The 21,625-nt window shown below is 40.5% G+C and overlaps 1 protein-coding gene across 1 annotated transcript in view; it reads right to left on the bottom strand.

Annotated features, from left to right (window-relative positions):
- The window catches only part of LOC145407796 (sulfotransferase 1 family member D1-like), a 16,522-nt gene extending 5,296 nt beyond the window's left edge, over positions 1-11,226 (bottom strand). Inside the window, exons 1-6 of the mRNA XM_080278658.1 lie at positions 11,050-11,226; positions 8,285-8,436; positions 7,370-7,571; positions 5,596-5,722; positions 3,704-3,870; positions 2,086-2,194 (exon numbers count right to left, since the gene is read on the bottom strand). Coding sequence (XP_080134784.1) covers positions 2,086-2,194; positions 3,704-3,870; positions 5,596-5,722; positions 7,370-7,571; positions 8,285-8,436; positions 11,050-11,226 — 934 coding nt within the window. The remainder of the gene's footprint in view (positions 1-2,085; positions 2,195-3,703; positions 3,871-5,595; positions 5,723-7,369; positions 7,572-8,284; positions 8,437-11,049) is intronic.
- Between the last annotated feature and the right edge of the window lie 10,399 nt (positions 11,227-21,625).

The raw sequence follows: 21,625 nt of genomic DNA, 5'->3' as shown, positions 1-21,625 counted from the left end.
ATGGGTGGTGTAGGTGGGAGGGTGGTGTAGGTGGGAAGGACATTATATAAGAACTGGTTGGAAGTTAACAGGAAAAGGAAGGGAAGATGAGGAATGTAGTGATGGTGAAAGTAGTGATGGTGAAAGTGGATGTGACGATAGTGGGGGGAAGATGAGGAATGTAGTGATAGTGGTGGTGATAATAGTAGAAGTGGTGTTGCTGATAGGTATTATAGTGGCCTTGATGACAGTGGTAGTAGGATAGATTTTTAACAAGAAAAACAAAATTGCGACGTGGTATACCTCCATTTGAAATCAGGTTTTAGGCACAGCATGACCCCCGTGGGCTGCCCAGACTAAGGGGGTGTGCTCTGCGGGTCTGGGGTTCAGTTGGTATGCATAGCTATATACCTGGGCAACGCCGGGTACCCCTGCTAGTGCCAGACATAAGAGCACCGGTATAATAGTAATGGTATTAATAAAACTTCAGTGTTCAGGCTATATTTGTATTTGTATTACATGTTACACAGTGGAGTAATTTATTTATAGAGTGCATTGTGCATCAGATGAACATAACAGTGGCAGACTATGACAGCCGCTTGTGCTGTAGTCAGACAAGTTACTACACTGTGAGTCAGAGCTTAGACATGTGCAGGCTGTAGTCGCTTGGTGTTCACCTGACAGATCTTCCTAACCATTTTCATCTTAGGTGCTGTGCCAGGTGTGATCAGATTGGAGGATAAATTTGACTAGTAATCAAGGAGTCTCATTCAGACCTCATAACTAAAGGCCATCGTCTATCACGTAACCCTGATTTAATAATCCAGCTAAGGCAGTGGCTGCTTGTGTCACATGAACACAACCCGACTATATTAGGCCCACGTTGTAGTACTTGCTGTGGCCCAGGACTCAGATGAAAGTGAACCCTGTGGACTGCAGGCTGAAACTGTCCCCTACAGTCCACCAGCCTTCTTGCGGGTGATAGAGAAGGAGCTGAGGGACGTTTACATAATCGGGCAGTGGAGCCACACGATTACGCCAGTGCCACCACGTGAAGGCGTCCCCCTCCACCGCCTCTTGGATGATGTGGCATCGGGATATCGATTCAGTATATCTAAAGCTCTTCGTCTTTTAACTTGTACCATAAAACTACTGAACAAACTTGTCAGCCATGGTCAGTATAATGTCGAAGCGAAGCAGTCCAGAATCATATCAGGAACAAAAAGGAGTCAAACCGCCTAAAGCATAGATTGTTAGCAAAGAACAGGAACTAAATCATCATTTTCGTCATCCTCCTCCTCCTCCTCATCATCAACTTCAACATCAACAACATAACAACATCAACATCATCATCAACATCCAGACTTCTTTTCCCACGTAGGATGAAGCAATGCAGTGTCCAGAGCCAAAAATAATCATAATAATAATAATAATAATGTTGGGCATACTTTTCGTTTGTGCCTTAAAAAAAATGGAAGAAAGGAAAAAAGAACAAGAAAAAAGATAAAACTCCCTGGCTATCAGCGTGGTGTGGTTGGTGCCTGCAGCGCCCCTCACCCCCTCATCATCTCAGTCTTGCTAACTTCTTCAGCTGAATAAAATCGTCTGGATGTGGTAAGAATACACTAAAACTTGCATCTTAGTGAGGCCCTTGTATTAAGTGGCAAGGGAAGCTTCGTTGCGCCTCTTCCTTAGCGACTTATTTTCATATTTGACCTTGACATTCACCTTAATGTTGACCAAGTTTGCGTCAGTAATACAGAGGAGGATAATGAATTAAAATGTGCCGAATGAATAGGTAAGGAATGGGTGTTACAAACACAGAGTAGCCACTTAATACGCCCTTATGCAATTAACTCAGTGATATCCCCACTTAACATCCAGGCCAGTGCCCTTCACGTTGGCCCTGATCCACTGCTCTATCTCTTGGTTCAGTTCGGGAGTGAAGTAGTTCTTCCAGTCACCCTTTACCCCTAGAAGAGAGAAGACAAGTGGTTGTATTAGTCTCTCTCTCTCTCTCTCTCTCTCTCTCTCTCTCTCTCTCTCTCTCTCTCTCTCTCTCTCTCTCTCTCTCTCTCTCTCTCTCTCTCTCTCTCTCTCTCTCACCTTTCCTAAACATGCCACCATCCTTGTTCCACACATCCTGGTTGTAGTAGGCCATGTCAATTGGTTCCCCGCGGGTTTTCATATTTGAGAAGCTGGTGAACTCGGCGATCTGTGGAATGCAGGAGGAAATAAACAACAGCAACAGCAACAATAATAATAATAATAATAATAATAATGATAATAAACATATTATCATCATCATCATCATCATCATCATCATCATCATCATCATCATCACCCCTTTCCTTCTCCTCCTTCTCATCATCATCATCATCATCATCATCATTATCATCATTATCATCATCATCGTCATCATCATCATCATCAGCAGCAGCAGCAGCATAGTCGTCATTATTATTCTCTTTCCCGTCCAAGGCTGGGGTGAGGCAGGACCCAGAGACATTGAAAAAGAAATTACGAAGATGGGAGAAGTATTAAGCATCGTACCGTAGCATTTATTCCTCAGCGATTTATGTGGGCGATTATGGTTTCAAATTCTTGTGTATGTTTTTCGTGTCTGTTAATATCAATACTGTTTACGGGGCAGTGAAATGGCGGGGGACAGGGCGACATGGAGGCGATTTGTTTGTGGCCACCCCTTACGGGATTAATGTGTCTGGCAATAGATAGATAGATAGATAGTTTACATCAGTAGGTTGCGAGATGATGCTGAGGTGTTGTGTTCTGACTAAATCGCGAAGGAAGGTGTGTTACGAAATGTCCAGAACCAGTTAGAACGCGATCCAGAATCAATCCGTTGACTACCACGTGAAGAGAGAGAGAGAGAGAGAGAGAGAGAGAAATGGGGGAAGATAGTGAGAGTGGGAGGGAGACAGTGAGAGAGGGGAGGAGGGGAGGTAGTGAGAGAGAGTGAGAGGGAGACAGTGAGAGAGTGGGAGGGAGACAGTGAGAGAGAGTGGGAGGGAGACAGTGAGAGAGAGTGAGAGGGAGACAGTGAGAGAGAGTGGGAGGGAGACAGTGAGAGAGAGTGAGAGGGAGACAGTGAGAGAGAGGGGAGGGAAGAGAGATAAAAAAATAGAGAGAGGGAGGGGGAAGATATTGAGAGAAATAGATAGAAAGGTAGATGAAGATAGGTACGAACAGAGAGAGAGAGAGAGAGAGAGAGAGAGAATGTGATAATGACAGAACTTTGAGATATCCCTATGCTTGCTGACTGCACTATAATGTGGGATGCAGGCTAATCCCACCTATCAACTACACGTGTTACATCAGCGACCGTCAGTCACAAGCGTCTTCCTTATACCTTCGCGGACTCAGTTTTTAGTAATAAGGAGGCGTCTTAGCACCTCTTCCTTAACGATTTATCTTCCAAACTATCCATTACTATCCTCTTTATTTGCTTCTTATATCTTTTTAACGTCGGCGTAAATTGCATGAATAACACACAAGAATATTGTAACGGAGAAGCCTCAGGAATAAACCGGTAAGTAAAGGAGCAGACTCAGGAATAAGCCGGTAAGGAAGAGATGTTGAGTAAGCCTCCTAACCACACGAGTTTCTCCTATTCACCTTCTTGAATATAGTAAAGGAGCAGACTTAGGAATAAACCGGTAAGGAAGAGATGTTAACCTTTCTAACCACACGAGCTGCTACTCACCTTCTTGAGTTGTTCCTCCGTCAAGTTCTTGCCGAGGAATTTGTTAAGTTGCCGCAGCACCGCCATGATGTCGTCCTTCATGTCGTCGTAGGTGGTGAAGTAAAGGTTGGGGTTGTCTCTCTGCCTCCAGGCCTGTAGCACGTGTGGCCAGTACGGGCAGTAGGCGACTACCACCACCACCACAGAAAATATAGCAATAGCAAAGTTAATAAATCAATACAGAAATACTCACACCATCAAACGTACATACAGTCGTGGCCATAAATAATCACCTATCCTCCAATACGCAGTGCCTCAGGCTGCCTCATTTATGCGCGGCAAGTCACAGTGGAGCAAGAGGGGCTGAGAGGAAGAGGCCAGAGAGAGAAAGGAAGGTGAGGGGGGGGGGGACGAGTGATGGTGTGGGGGTGGACTGAGGGAGGGGAGGGAGGGTGAGTAGGGGAGGGAGAATGAATACGAGGTGGTGGTCATATTATTTGTCTATTTTCTTTCATTCAGGGCATGATATATGTATATTTATATTCGGTAGATAACGATGCACTTCATCGTATTATCGGCGTCAGATAACAAGCTTCAGATAGGCGGTGATATCAAGGGCTGGCTCGAGTGGGAAATATACTGACGTGACAGATGAAATATATATCATTGATGAGTCAGATACTTCTGTTTATCACTATATTTTGACTTCGGATGCAGAATGGAATCTGGATGGCTTTGACTTCCTTGATGTTTAAGAAACGTCCTTTACCCTTACATGTAATTAATTTTGAAACTAAATATCATGTGCAACCTGTGCATGGCTGTGTCCACAGCAAATATGATCATCGTCTTCGTATACACTCCCTCTATACAGCCACCATCATGTCAACTATTTTATGGCATCTCTATATGAAAAGGCTGTTTAAAATAATTGTGCACAAAAGGTAAATAAATTTGGTGTCTGTGCACATGGGTGGATATAATTACGTTAGCTCTCATAAAATGTTAGAAGGAAAATGAAACTAAATCCTACTCAGACTCCCAAAATATATCTGTGGCAATGTTTACCGACATTGGTAAAGCCAAAGCAACCTGGAAAGCCTGAGTAAGTAGTGCAGTGGCCTCCTGCCTCAATTCCCTCTTGCAATCATCGCGCCACCGAGGAAACAATGTCATCTCTGGCCCCTTCCTCTCAGCCCCTCTTGCTCCACTGTGACTTGCCGCGCATAAATGAGGCAGCCTGAGCCACAGTGTACTGAGGGATAGGTGATTATTTATGACCACGACTGTACATGCATGCGTACATACATATACTCGTACATACAACCATACAGGCTGCTAAAAATTTCACATATTCGTATTACTTTATACATACCGATAATTGGGTTCTTAGTAAGCCCCCACAAAGTATACGTCACAGTGTTGCATATTGTTACACATTAAACAATTAGAAACTTTAATTGGGGGGCTAGTGGGGGGGGCAGAGGGTCTGAGGGGGTGTAGGGGGGGCCAGACCTCCCAAACCCCATGGATAACACCTCTTTTAATCCATTCATCCAAATAACGCTTTTAAAAATGTATTGTTATCACCTTATAGTTTTATTTCAGGTTAGGAGAGATTTTTAGAACAGGACGAGTTAAATGCATCCTAAATTAACCCCTTCAGTATGCGAGTCCTCTGTAAAGTTAACTAGTATCGTCCCATAGAAGCAAGGATGAATCAGAGTGCACGTCACCCTGATAGAGGCAAGGGTAAATTAAAGTTCAAGTCAATGGGAGTTAAGGAGTGCTATAATTTCTGTACTATAATCTATGTACTCCATCTCTGTACTGTAATCCGCGTACTATAATCTCTGTACAATAATCACTAATGTAATCTGTACTAAAATCTCTGAACTATATTCTCCACTTACATTCGCCTTTCATGACAGCCCTGGCAAACTTCTCGAATGAGTCTTGATAGTTTCCACTCCTGACCACACGTGCGTAGTGGTAGAAGGATACCATCATGTCCTTGGGGTTCCTGGCCACGTAGACTACCTGTAACATCATCATCATCATCATCATTATCATGATCACTTATCATTATCGTCATCATTGATCATAATTATCATCATCAGTCACCATCAATCCATCATTATCATCATCATCACCATCATCATTATCGTCTTCGTCCTTCTTTTCCCTTTCTCGTTGTCCACGCCATTGTTGTTAATAAAACTTCCACGTCGCTGTGGGAAGATCTAAGTCGCTGCCATTGGCATACCGTTTAAGTTACAGTCTTCATTTTGTACCATATTATAGTACTGGTTGGCCGCTTCATCTGACCAAATATCATCCTGATCCTACCAGCGGAACCCGGATAGGATTAGGGGAAAAAAAAAGTGAACCTAAAACCTAAGAACCATCTAAGTTAAGGAGCTGAAATTTGTAATGGCATATACATGGGACACTGCCAGAACGCAGGGCTTAATATAGTCCAGATCGGATCATTATTCTGTGATATTGCCTATGGTCCAAAATTTTGACTACCCTGGAAGAAGGAGAAATTACCTGATTTTACATGAAAGAATAAAGCTACAGCCACCAAACTTGGTGGGCTTATAGATCTTGATGACCTAAGGTGGTATGCGCTGGATCAGTGACCTTGACCTCAGATCCCATTAAAACTCGGCTTCTTGTAGACAATGTCTGAGGGAAGTTTTTCTTTATCAAAATTGTCCTTGGACAAATTTACTGTGCTCTAACTCTTATTGTTATTATTATTATTATTATTATTATTGTTGTTGTTGTTGTTGTTGTTGTTCATCATCATCATTATCGTCATCATCATCACTGTCATCATCATTGTTTTCATTACACCCTTACGATCGACTGTATTTTATTGCTGTGTGTGTGTGTGTGTGTGTGTGTGTGTGTGTGTGTGTGTGTGTGTGTGTGTGTGTGTGTGTGTGTGTGTGTGAACAGTATAACTTTATCAGTTTTTTTATCTGAACATAATTTAGTGCAGTTGTTGGAGATAAGCAGTGGTGCTGACATGTTGCTTTGTAGAACAGTAGTACAAAGGCCAAGGACAAAGAACAAGGGCATGTTATAAGTCTCAATCCGATAAAGCTAATGTTGTTGGAAGGACTAAGAGACAAGTGGATGTGAGATAATTCGATTTTAAGAACCATAAAGTTAGTCACAGAATAAAGTCATATATTCTAACCTAACCTGACCTAACTTAACCCGGCTCTATTACTTAAACATTTTATTCAGTTTTGGCCGAACTTGGTGGAATGATTAAGGGTCAGCCAAGAATGAAATGATTCGATTTTGAGAATAATAGGCCAGAGGGAATAGACACAGGGGAAGGTCAACGCAGACAGGTTAGACACGACTTGGTGGGAAGGTTGAGGGTTAGGGGGAACAAAAATAATACAAGGCACGGTCAAAATTTAGGACTGAAGGGTGCAGGTGTGTTTACTCTCTGTGTGCTCTTCGTAACACCTCTCCCTGGACGACTTATTTTGCATATTACACCTTCACGTTTCCTTGAATGTTATCTGTATTGTTCATAACTCCACACAGTTTGCGTCATTAGTATAGATGACAGTGAGATGTAATGTGAAGAATATAAATGGTTAACAGTGAGACACTCTCTCTCTCTCTCTCTCTCTCTCTCTCTCTCTCTCTCTCTCCTACCTTGCATTTCTTAAGCATGTCCTTGTTGAGCAGCTCCAGAGGGTAGTGCGACTTCATCACTCTCGGCGAGGGCTGAACCTCCGCTATCTGAATCGACATACCGTCCTCCTCCTTCTTCCCAGGACACAGGCGGCTGAATTTCTCTCTGAGCGAATCCTTACTCGATTCGGGTAGTTCGCTGTTGTCGAAGAGCATATCTATACTGGAATTGCATAGTGTGAGTTAGAGGGAGTACACCGTGACGGGGAAGTGCAGGGATTAAGGCGTCTGATTATACTGTAGATAGACAGATAGATAGAATGATAGATAGATAGACAGGTAGATAGATAGATAGATTTGTTAGCGCTTGGGTTCATATGACTCACTTCCTTGTAAAAATAGTTTTGACACAGTATCAAGCGCATGCTGAATGATGTTTTTTTTTTTTTTTCAAGGAAGAAGGAACCAAAGGTTAAGAGCCCGTAAGACTGTTCCCTCAAAAAAAAAAAAAAAAAAAAAGATAGTGGCCGTAAAAAAGGAAAATAAGTAATTTATCAGTGTGGCAAGATGGACGGTCTCCGATATTGTATTTTCCTTATTTATGTCAAAGTCGAGGCATAATACAGCATTTCAGTCAGTATATTATGTCTAAGCTATTTTCATACAATATTCAACTATTTCAAAACGGTATTTATGCCGATACTACGAAAATGTCTCATGTCGATATTTTGAACGTCCTCAGAGCTCCAAACTCGTATGTGGTTTAGCCTGGTGATCATTCTCCCGCCGAGGTGAAAATTCAATCCTGCTGTTGTTCTTATGTGGAATGATGCAAAGACAGACCGGTACAGAGAAAGACACAGCCTGAATATTCACACACACACACACACACACACACACACACACACACACACACACACACACACACACAATTACCTAAGATCCACGGAGCGCACCCACAGCTTCTCCTTCATCTCCTCGTTATTGGGGTCCACCTCTGGGTTATTTGCCATGATCCAAAGAATTTCCTGCATCCACGTCGTGCCGCTTTTGGGGAACGTGATGAGAAACACGTCGTTTGGCTGGAGCTGCAAAATCATCATCATCATCATCATTAAGAATATAAACTTTTGTCATCGTCATCATCGTCATCATCATCATCATTAATAATATAAACTTTTGTCATCGTCATCATCATCATCATCATCATCATTAATAATATAAACTTTACTGTCATCGTCATCATCATCATCATCATTAATAATATAAACTTTACTGTCATCATCATCATCATCATTAATAATATAAACTTTACTGTCATCATCATCATCATCATCATCATTAATAATATAAACTTTACTGTCATCATCATCATCATCATCATCATCATCATCATTAATAATATAAACTTTACTGTCATCATCATCATCATCATCATCATCATCATCATCATCATTAATAATATAAACTTTACTGTCATCATCATCATCATCATCATCATTAATAATATATACTTTACTGTCATCATCATCATCATCATCATCATCATCATCATCATTAATAATATAAACTTTACTGTCATCATCATCATCATCATCATCATCATCATTAATAATATAAACTTTACTGTCATCATCATCATCATCATCATCATTAATAATATAAACTTTACTGTCATCGTCATCATCATCATCATTAATAATATAAACTTTACTGTCATCATCATCATCATCATTAATAATATAAACTTTTGTCATCATCATCATCATCATCATCATCATTAATAATATAAACTTTTGTCATCATCATCATCATCATTAATAATATAAACTTTTGTCATCATCATCATCATCATCATCATCATCATCATTAATAATATAAATTTTACTGTCATCATCATCATCATTATCATTATTAATAATATAAACTTTACTGTCATCATCATCATCATCATTAATAATATAAACTTTTGTCATCATCATCATCATCATCATTAATAATATAAACTTTACTGCCATCATCATCATCATTATCATTATTAATAATATAAACTTTTGTCATCGTCATCATCGTCATCATCATCATCATCATCATTATCATTATTAATAATATAAACTTTTGTCATCGTCGTCATCATCATCATCATCATCATTAATAATATAAACTTTTGTCATCATCATCATCATCATCATCATCATTATTATCATTATTAATAATATAAATTTTTCTGTCATCGTCATCATCATCATCATCATCACCATCATCTTCATCATCATCATCATCATTAATAATATAAACTTTTGTCATCGTCATCATCATCATCATCATCATCATCATTATTAATAATATAAACTTTACTGTCATCGTCATCATCATCATCATCATCATCATTAATAATATAAAGTTTTGTCATCATCATCATCATCATCATCATCATTAATAATATAAACTTTACTGTCATCGTCATCGTCATCATCATCATCATCATCATCATTAATAATATAAACTTTACTGTCATCATCATCGTCATCATCATCATCATCATCATCATTAATAATATAAACTTTACTGTCATCATCATCATCATCATCATCATCATCATTAATAATATAAACTTTACTGTCATCGTCATCGTCATCATCATCATCATCATCATCATCATCATTTATAATATAAACTTTACTGTCATCGTCATCGTCATCATCATCATCATCATCATCATCATCATTAATAATATAAACTTTACTGTCATCGTCATCGTCATCATCATCATCATCATCATCATTAATAATATAAACTTTTGTCATCGTCGTCATCATCATCATCTTCGACATCATCATCATCATAATTGATAATATAAACATCACTATCATCATCATCATCATCATTAATAATATAAACTTTTGTCATCATCATCATCATCATTAATAATATAAACTTTTGTCATCATCATCATCATCATCATCATTAATAATATAAACTTTTGTCATCGTCATCATCATCATCATCTTGACATCATCATCATCATCATTAATAATATAAACTTTACTGTCATCGTCATCATCATCATCATTAATGATATAAAGTTTTGTCATCATCATCATCATCATCATCATCATCATTAATAATAATATAAACTTTACTGTCATCATCATCATCATCATCATCATCATTAATAATATAAACTTTTGTCATCGTCATCATCATCATCATCATCGTCATCATTAATAATATAAACTTTTGTCATCGTCATCATCATCATCATCTTCGACATCATCATCATCATAATTGATAATATAAACATCACTATCATTGTCATCATCATCATCATCATTATCATCAGCAAATTTTTCATCATCTTCATTTTATCATTACCGTTATCATGGTCATTATTTATCGTCCTTTACATTATTCCCGGCCACAGCAATCCTCCTTATCAATATTTGTATCGGTATTATCGTTGTGTAGGGGTAGCTGGAGCATGGAAAATGAATCGCTAAAGAAGTTACGTTACAGTATCTCCAAGGCCACACAGAATACAGCACATACCTCCATGTGTCTTGGAGTATGACACTGAGTTGTGACAAGGAAAATAAATCGCTAAGGGAAATGTGTTAGGGTACCTCCATGCTGTAAATCTAGTTCAGATACCGTGTAGCAGACATGGAAAATAAATCGCTAAGGGAAATGTGTTAGGGTACCTCGATGCTGTAAATCTGGTCCAGGTAGCGAGCGGCGATGCCCGGGTACAGCCATCCGTCAGGCAGGATGCGTACAAAGCCACTCTTGAACATCGTCAGGCCATCGCTAACCTTCCCTAGGTCTTCACCGGACAGGAACTCGACCTCATGGCCAGACAGGAGGCGTTGCTTACTCATCCTTATCGGTCTTGTCTTCACACAGGCTGTACAATGGACAGGAAGGTTAGGGCAGGTTAGGTTAGGTGGTTAGTCAGGTTAGGTTAGGGTAGCATAGGTGAGGTTAGGTTAGGTTAGCTTAGGTGAGGTTAGGTTAGGTTGTGAGGTTAGGTCAGGTTAGCTTAGGTGAGGTTAAATTAACTTGTTAGTGAGGTTAGGTCAGGTTAGGTTGCGTAAGTGAGGTTAGGTCAGGTTAGATTAGGTTAGGGTAGGTCAGGTTAGATTAGGTTGTGTTAGTGAGGTTAGGTGAGGTTAGGTTTGGTTGCGTTAATGAGGTTAGGTATGATAATAACACTACTACTAGCTACTACTACTACTCCTACTACTACTACTACTACGAGGAGGAGGAGGAGGAGGAGGAGGAGGAGGGGGGAATAATAATAATAATGATTATTATTATTATAATCATAACAACAACAACAATAGGTGGGGGCGCTCACCATCCACTCACCCATTGTAGTACTGCTCTCGGGTGATTGCCCTTTCCTCTCTTCTTTTTTTCTTTCCTTCCTTCCTCTGTCTTTCTTTTTTTTTTTTTATTTCCTCTTCCCTCTGTCTACGGGTGACTCTATATATATTAAATGACAAGCCAAATGGTTTCCTGTACACCAGGAAACCATTTACCACGCTGAGTGGTAACCATATAACTAAATTATGGCACCTGGTGGTTAGTGGGTAATTAAGGCTCTCCAATCGCTGCAGGTTTATATCCAAGGGATGGTTGGGGTTTATTGTTCATGTAATGCCACTCAGGGATGAGTGAGGCTGGTCACTCTCATCTTAAATGTTAGGACCAACTTGCCTAGCCCCGGGTTCCTACGCTTCTCATGGGGAAACACAGGATTAGATAATAATGATGACGGTGATGACGTCAGTAATAATAATAATAATAATAATAATAATAATAATAACAACAATAATAATAATAATCCATCCATCCATCTATCCATCATCCAGTCCTACGTTGCCCCATGAGGAACGTAGGAGCCCGGGGCTAGGCAGTTGGTCCTGACATTTAAGATGAGAGTGACCAGCCTCACTCATCCCTGAGTGGCATTACGTGAGCAGTAAACCCCAACCATCCCTTGGATATAAACCTTCACCGATTTAATTCGATTGGAGCACAATAATTACCCACTAAACCGCCAGGCGCCAAGCTTTGGTTATATGGTTACCACCCAGCGCAGTAAATGGTTTCCTGGTGTACAGGAAACCATTTGGCTTGTCACTCAGTGTAGAGTCACCCACAGGCAGAAGGAAGAGGAAGGAATGAAGGAAAGAAAGACAAAGGAGGGAGTGTAAAGTCACCTGTAGGCAGAAGGACGAGGAAAGAATGAAGGAAAGAAAGAAGAGGATGGAAGGAACGAAGGATGGAGGAGAGGAAAGGGCAGACACCCGAGAGCAGCTCTACATCGAGTGAGTGGATGGTGAGCGCCCCACCTACCACAATAATAATTATAATAATAATAATAATAATAATATTAATAATAATAATAATAAGAGTAATAACACAGTTCAGCACTGGCGTCCACCAACTGATTTGAAGGAATATTTGCCTTTGGCCTGCGACCCTGACCGTCGACAAATTACTCTTAATATCAGATAACGTCATTCTTGTCTATCTTCTTAATAGTTCCACTAACTTACCTTCAGGTAAGATCAGTAATGTTTGAACTGACTTCTTCCAGTGATCTTGAAATTTAATCTTTCGCTGCTATCTTACCCTTCCACTGCTGTCAAAACTGAATTTCTCTTTTCCTTTTTATGTTTGTACCTGAAGCCTTCCACAAAGTTTAGTTTATATCAGACAGCATCTGTTTGAGCTGATCTTGTCGTGGGAATTTGACCTTTGACCTGTCTCCCTCAAGAACACTAGATCACACTCGAGGGTGATCCTCAACTCATCCACTAAGTGGGATCTAAGGCAGATCAAAATTCTTTCACTTATTCACTTACAGATACGTGGCTCGAGCTTTGACCTTTTCCTATGACCTTGACTTCTGGCTGATTGTTCTCAAAACCGTATCTCTTTGTTCTTTTGTTCTTCCCTGACTTTTGATCTGTTGTTCTCAAAAGCAGTACGTCTGCTCCTTGGCCGGCGCTCAACCCATCCACCAAGTTGGCTAAAACTGAATAAAAACTGTCTGAAATTTGCCGAACCCTCACACGGGCCACACCTTGCCCTGTGATCTGCCCCGTACACTGATTGGTCACATGTAATCACGTCCTTCTTACCTTGCCGTCAGTTATTGCCCAAAGGTTGGTCGTAGGTACATAACAACTATATAGGTTGATCTTGCCAGCCCGTCATACTCTGCTCTGACCTAATGCCCTAAGAAACAGCTGGTGTCTGTGAGGCCTACCGTACCTCTCGATTCACACACACACACACACACACACACACACACACACACACACACACACACACACACACACACACACACACACATACCATACTCACAGCTGCGTGGCGAGGCGGTGAGTGTCAGTGGGGAGGAGCAAGCATGCACTGAAGTATTGCCGAGTGGCCTTGTAGCTCATGTGATAATTACCTGATCACGTGACTGAGTGGGGCAGGATGGGAGAGTCATTGATGTTGATGTACTAGAGAGAGAGAGAGAGAGAGAGAGAGAGAGAGAGAGAGAGAGAGAGAGAGAGAAGAAGAAGAAGAAGGAGAGGGAGAGCAAGATGAGAAAAGGGAAGAGGAGGTGGAAAGGAAGAAGTGGAAAAGGAAAACGAAAAGATGAAGAGAAATAAAATCAGAAGAGAGATAGAGAAGAGGAAGAAGAGATGAGGAAGAAAATATATATATATAAATATATATATATGTATATATATATATATATATATATATATATATATATATATATATATATATATATATATATATATATATATATATATATCCCATTGGATCCCCGGGGTGCTTGGCGAGGCATGGCGCTGGCTGGGTCCTAAGCGTACCGCTCTCCGCCTATCGGCTCATAGTCGCGAAGCTCATAGGTCCCTACCCGGAGGATCCCTACTTTGTAAAGACTTGAAAAATCCCAGTTCTGTCCAATATTCCGGACACCGGGCTCCAATGGGATATATATATATATATATATATATATATATATATATATATATATATATATATATATATATATATATATATATATATAACTGGTTTTACGACAGGTATCCCCGAAGGGCTAAGGCGTTGCCCTTGGATAGAGGACTTTTGGACTGGAGCGTGTAGCATTTTTTGACCGGATGCCCTTCCTGATGTCTACCAATGACCCTTGGGTGGATTCGATCCTCCGACCCTTCGGTCAGAGCGGAGCGCTCTAACTCACTGAGCCACGGCTGCTACATATATATAAAATGGAGGGTGAAAGACTGACGAAGAGAGTGCATGTGAGTGAGGTGGAGGGGGGAAGAGGGAGGGGGAGGCCGAGGATGAGATGGAGGGATGGGGTGGAGAGGTATATGAGAGAGGCGGGTGTGAGTTGGGAGCAGGGCAGTGAAATGGCGGGGGACAGGGCGACGTGGAGGCGATTTGTTTGTGGCCACCCCGAAAGGAATTGAGGCGTCCGGCAAAAATATATATATATATATATATATATATATATATATATATATATATATATATATATATATATATATATATATATATATATATATATATATATATATATATATGACGACTGGAGTAAGGAAAAGTTCAACTTTGCTGCTGCTAAGTAAATTTTCACGTCTATACATTGTTTGTTGTAACATGAGTCTGGTTATAGATGACTGATATTCATTTTAGCCATAATTTTACTTAGGGTTTAAGGACTGCTTACCCTTGAAAACAGATCATACAAGATTTCTTAGTGTATACGAAAATGGTTTGTTAATAATAATGGAACGGATGGGGCAAGTTGGCTCAAAGAAAATGGGGCACATTGGCACAGTGCCAACTTGCCCCATATTATATATGAATTACCTTGGCTTATTTATTCCTTTCTATTTTCCGATTACATCTGATATATATTGTTTTTGTGATATATTTATCTTGATACACTTGTTATTTAGCGTCATGGACACCAGTAAAAAATAGCTTGAAAAGGAATCGGAACAAAAAACACATAAAGCCAAAAGAAACATATTTTCAGAAACGAAGATGAAAAAGCAATCACAGAAATCAAAACTAGTTCATGTTGACGAGGAAAACTCAGATAAAGAGGACATGCTCTGTCTGGTGTGCATGGAGCCTTTTTCCAACAGCAGGCCACGAGAAGTGTGATCCAGTGTAGTGTGTGCAGTTTGTGGGCCAGCGAAGATTGTACCGATAATGATTTGTTTTATACATGTCATAACTGTGATTCAGATGATGATTTAGATTAAGCAAGTATCTTATATGCCATTATGATCTGGAAGTATAATTATTTTTCACCTCAATATACAAGACAGAGCTTTTATTTATTTTATAATAAAAAGTTGCTCATTTTCCATACTAAGTAAATATTTTTTTGTTACGTTGGAACTGGATCATCTTGAAATTAACTTCAGGGATACTCTGTATCTATACGAACAATTACATGGGTCGAGTTTGCTGTTTATATGTGATATGCCAATGTACCCCATAGTGTGTGCCAACGTACCCTGTATATGGGGCAGGTTGGCACAGTTAAGTACTTTTTTTTCTAAAGAATGCTCTGCTTTAGTTTGGAAAGAAAACCATGCTTTTATTTCATGAAAAGTAAGAGGAATGTTTGTATTTTTCAATGAAAGCAACGAAAAGCCAGAATCACCGAAAAAGTAAAAAGTGTGGCAACTAGCCCCGGTCTCCTTATATATATATATATATATATATATATATATATATATATATATATATATATATATATATATATATATATATATACACGTTTTGACAGATACATATAAAAAATGTATAAAATGTATAAAAATACGTAAATCTAAGAATGATTCATATAATGTGTGTATCAAAATGCATTTACATGTAAAGCAGAGCAGATATAAAACACACACACACACACACACACACACACACAAAACCTTATATAACTGTTGACGCCAACTGACTGTTCCTCTCAGCTACAGGTGCACCCCTACTAAGGTTCGTCAAATACGCAGTGATATATAAAACAATGACATATTTAACCAGCAAGTTCAGATGACAATATTTTTCTTGAGAGCTGGTAAAATAAAACGTCGTTTTAAATATAAGCAATTTAGTGGGTAATTATTGCGCTCCAGTTAGATTGAGCCGATGAAGGTTTATATCCAAGGGATGGTTGGGGTTTATTGCTCACGTAATGCCACTCAGGGATGAGTGAGGCTGGTCACTCTCATCTTAAATGTCAGGACCAACTGCCTAGCCCCGGGCTCCTACGCTCCTCATGGGGCAACGCAGGATTGGATGATGGTGATAAAGGGGATAAAGGAGATAAGATATAAAATTTTTCCAAGCACCGTAATGAGAGCAGCACCTGAGTGGTGTTATCAGGACGAGAATCTTCGTTGTTTATGAGTCTTTTTCTGTGTAATTCTGTCTTGTATCTTTTGTACTATCACACTCCCTTACCTCGTTCATTATCACAAGCCTTTATCACTAACCTTAAAGAGCTTAATAATCTGCGTGGGATGAGCAGTCTCTGACAAGGGATTATTATAACTATGCTTCTTTCACCTTAACTTGGCCCAGATTTTCGTCCATTATGCAGCTCATTTAATGCAGCTCAGTGCCAGGAAAAAGACAGTGCTGCAGCTCTACAACCTTTCCATAGCACTTCTTCGTGACTAGCACCGCAGTCCAGAGCTAATCTTTTGTGACAACTCAGCATTCAAGATGGAGAGATGGCATTTTTTTTTGGCCATGTTGTAGTAAAAGGAGTATATTAACAAATCCTTCAGAATAATTAAATCCTGTGTTCCAGAGATGGTCAGTCAGTCTTAAGGAGGTTCGCCGAGAATATAAACTCGTCACCAGTTCTTCGTGCAAACAACAACGCTAAGTTAAGACAAGTAGTCGTAGTCTGTATGTGTTTGAGATTCGCTGAGAAGGAAAGTAAAAACAGAGAATCATCAAGAATGAATGAGAGAATCATAAATCTGTTTGAGAATCATTGAGAAGGATAACAAATAAATGTAGAAAGACCCTTCAGGAAAGAAAGAATAATAAATGTTGGAGAATCATGGGGAAAAAAACGAAGAATCGCCAAGAAATAGAATTTTCATACAGTTTTCAGCCAAGTATCTTGGCTTTGACCTTGGTTTCGCCTTTGGCTTGGCCCTTGGCTTGGCCCTTGGCCGTAAAGACGTTCTTGGCCTTGTTACCCGGATTCTCCCGCCCATAGTAACTGAGCAAGGCTCGGTAAGGCCGAACGGACAGCAGGGCTGAGGTCGCATACTTGATCCACCGTTTGGTACTTTTGCTCGCAGTCCGTTTTTTGTAGAGCTTCCAGAGTTCCTCTCTTTTGAGCATTCCTCTAGCAATTTGTTTCAACTCGTTATCAACAGCCTTATCCTCAACGCACTGGGTCTTAATATCGCCTCCGTAATGTGTACAGAGGAAGTCCCAGCTTGCCGGAGATCGAGAAGCGACAGCGAAATTTGTAAACAGGCGAAAATTGTGGGCTCGAGTCTTGTTGGATGACTCGTAGACCAGCACAGGCTCCACCTTTCCCTCCTGGTACAGAGCTAGGGCGTTCTCTTTCCTGAAGATGGTGAACCAGTTGTACTAATTCTTATTGAGGTTGATGGGAGTCCGGGACACCAGGCTTCGGTTGTCTCCGATTCCCGTGGTCGTTATCTGACTCTCATTCTAGAGCGATGAGTCCCGGATGCTCAGAATGACGTACTCGCTGCGTCTGTGGTGCGCCAGGGCCAGAAAGGCGTCCTTGGAGGCCTTGACGCCGAATATGGCAAGCGACGATTCCCAGGTGGGAAACACGAAGCGTCTGGAGGGCGAGCCGGCGTCGGTCAGGATGTCCCCGCTCGGGTAGTGGACGTCAACGTCCCCCTGGGTTAGGAGGGACGTCACCAATTAACCCTCCACGTCTTGCGTCCCTTCCCCCGATGCCATCTTGCCCCACACCAACACCAGCAACAGGATAGGCGACATTCTGTCGTTGTATTAGTTTTATTTATGGGGAAGAACATGAAGGCAAAGCACAGAGGTACGACACCTGTGTTTACCGAATGTTTAGGATGGACGCCACCACCTGGATCTCTTCATCATACATTCCTTCCCCCGACGCCATCTTGTCCCACACCAACACCAGGAACAGAGTAGGCAAACATATTGTCGCTATTCTCTGTTAGTTTTACTGATGGGGAAGGAATATGCGGGTGAGAGGAAAGCCAATGAGTTTACGAAATAGTTTAGGACGTCAGGAATTCCCCCATCCCAGCCCCCACCTCGCCCCTAACCCACACCCATATCATCAACGCAGCATTTGCCTTTATATCATTATCTAGCGCCACTTTAATTTATTACCATTATGACAGAATGGCTCTCATGTATAGCGTTTCGTTTTTACATACTATTATCCCCATCATTAAGCCTCTTCCCTCGCATGGCAGTCTGCAAAAGTGTAATAGACGAAGGCATTGGGTATTTTCAGTTAATGATAGCTTGCAAGTCGGGATATTTCACCCTCATTTTTATAAGACCGCTTCTCCCCTCGCTCTTACCATTTCACTGTTTAGTTTGCCTTACCTGTTGTGCTGTTTGGAATTCAGACTAGAAAGCTATTTGTTGGTTAGGCTGATAGGTCTGAGGGTGATTAGAATTGGTTGCTTGCCTTAAAGTGCCAAAAACAAAATGATGATGATGATGATGATGGTGGTGGTGGTGATGCTAGACAATGATGATGATGGTAGTGATGGTGAAGATGATGAAAGTAATGAAGATGATGATGATGAAAAAGATGATGATGATAATGATGATAAAGAGGATGTTGATGAAGATGATGATGATGATGAGCCTTGATTTTTTTTTTTTTTTTACATTTTAAACATGAGGGATAATTGTATGAGTGGTTTAATGCTACAGATAATCTTGATAAAATAAGGAAAAAGACTGCTGAATCCCACGACATTGTTTATCAGTAGTGGAGAGGGAAATGCTCCAAAACAGATAAGGTGATAAGGTGGCAGGTACATATCGTGCTACTCGAGGAGAGGTGAATTCTCGTAATCCTGAAATACCCGATCATCTGCTGTGAAGGTCGAGATGGCAGTCAGTAAGCATGAGTCTGTCTTAATTTTTCTTACCTAACAGTGACTCGGCAAGGGGCAGTGAAACAGTACCGGCTGGTGTGGTCTTCACGTCATCATTCACTGTCAGTCATGTGGCGTCTTTGTAATGATGAGGAAAACAGATGCGAGAGTTTGTCTGTTCACATTTTTTTACCCTCAAAATACTATCATTCCGTTATTATTTTGTCTGAACGGTTCACGTATGCCGCGGGAATGTGTGATCAGTGAGTGCCGTTGTTTGTCCAGGTAGCTCGTCAAACATTACACATGCTGCATCTAACCCAAACAGTCAAAATGTTGGGGCCTGCATCAATTAAAAAATAAATTAATTAATGAATAAACAATAAGAGATTAGTCACAGTTGTTGTTGTTGATACAACCCCAGTCTGTCAGACCGAGCAGGCCCGTCAACCGCAGGCAAGCATCCGCTCCTGCAGGGCCGTCCCATGCAGTGAGCCGATGTTCCCTTGAGGTCGACAATGTCTCGCTGTAGCGAAGCACAGGAGGAAAGTTTAGAGGTTTGTTTCCTGGATGGATGCCACATTTGTGACTTCAATCTGTTAACAGGGGCATCAGAGGCTCCACTTCACCCAGTGATCTGGGTATATGTGTACCGTCCAGTGCTGTAAATGGAGTCCCGGACTACAGGAAACTGTTAGACTGATGCCAGTGCTCCTGGCCAGCAAGATTTACTTAAGTGACATTGTAAGAGGCGATCGGGCAAAGTGGACAGCCACACAAGAAATGCCTAGTGGTTGCCATCGGTATATTGCACTGGGTACCTATGTTACACTGCCAGCAGCACAGTGGGGCCCGCTTGTCTCTGTAGCATTGCTCTTCTGCCTCACTGTCTTGCCAGTTTATCTTTGTCGTATTTATTCCATTCATGCTTGACGTTCTGAGACATCATTTTATAGTGCTGGAACTTGTTCTGAACGGTGTAAATAATAGTGATGATGATGATAATAATAATATTAACAACAACAACAACAACAACAATAATAATAATAATAATAATAATAATAATAATAATAATAAAAATAATGATAATAATAATATATACAAGAAGGAACGCTCAGTGCAGCACCCGCGCCTTACAATTGATCTAAGAGCCAAGTGTTTGATCCTGCCTTATGACCTTCACCTTTGTCTGATTATTTCTCAAAGTCGAATCACTTTATTTTCGTTTGACCCATTACTTTTGTGTGTGACCTTGATCCTTGACGTAGTTCCACCCCCCCAAAAAAAAAAAAAAAATAAATAAATTGTCATAATCCTTGGTTGACCCTCAGTCCTTTCGCTACGTTTGGTCCATATCGAATCAGAATTGGGTTATATAGCAGAACATTGGACCGTACTCAGACAGTGAATATTGCCTACTTGTTCTCAGATTCATTTGCCTTCATACATGCAGAGCACTAAATCATCCCACTAAGTTGATCTCAGTGGGATAAAGACTATGTTGATCTTACCATCTGACTTGACCTTTTGCTTACGGTTCGCAAAAGCAGTAAGTCATCTCCTTGGCTGACCCTCCACCCTTCCCCAAAGTTTGGTCTAAAGTTGATCCAAACTCTTAAACTGTTTTGTTCATAAACAGACTTACACGGGTCGAAATTTTATCTTGCCCTGTGATCTTGTCCTTTGACTGATTGTTCTCAGATAGAATTCCTGTGTTCTTGCCTTCCCCTCAGTCACTCCACCAAGTTTGGACTAAATCAGATCAAACTTATTACTCTAAAAAACTATTCATTTGCACCTTAGATGATCCTCACGTTTCCCACCAAGTTTTCTTAACATTAGATTAAATATGTTTGAGCTATGCTGTTAAAACACACACACACACACACACACACACACACACACACACACACACACACACACACACACACACACACGCACACACGCACACACACACACACACACACACACACACAGTAAAATATTTCACCCTGTTGTTTTCAGCTATTCCATGTATTAGCAAGGGCAATAACAATCATCTTTTTTCGAGACATTTATTACATATCATGGCTGAAAATTGTAATGTGTTTTGAGCGTTTCTTTCTTCCAAATCCTAAGGCTCAATTGTCTATATAGGTACATA

Source organism: Coenobita brevimanus, chromosome 74, assembly GCF_032717465.1.
Source record: "Coenobita brevimanus isolate Jiangsu-jjx chromosome 74, ASM3271746v2, whole genome shotgun sequence".
Classification (NCBI taxonomy): Eukaryota; Metazoa; Arthropoda; class Malacostraca; order Decapoda; family Coenobitidae; genus Coenobita; species Coenobita brevimanus.
This window is presented reverse-complemented; position numbering and strand designations above follow the sequence as displayed.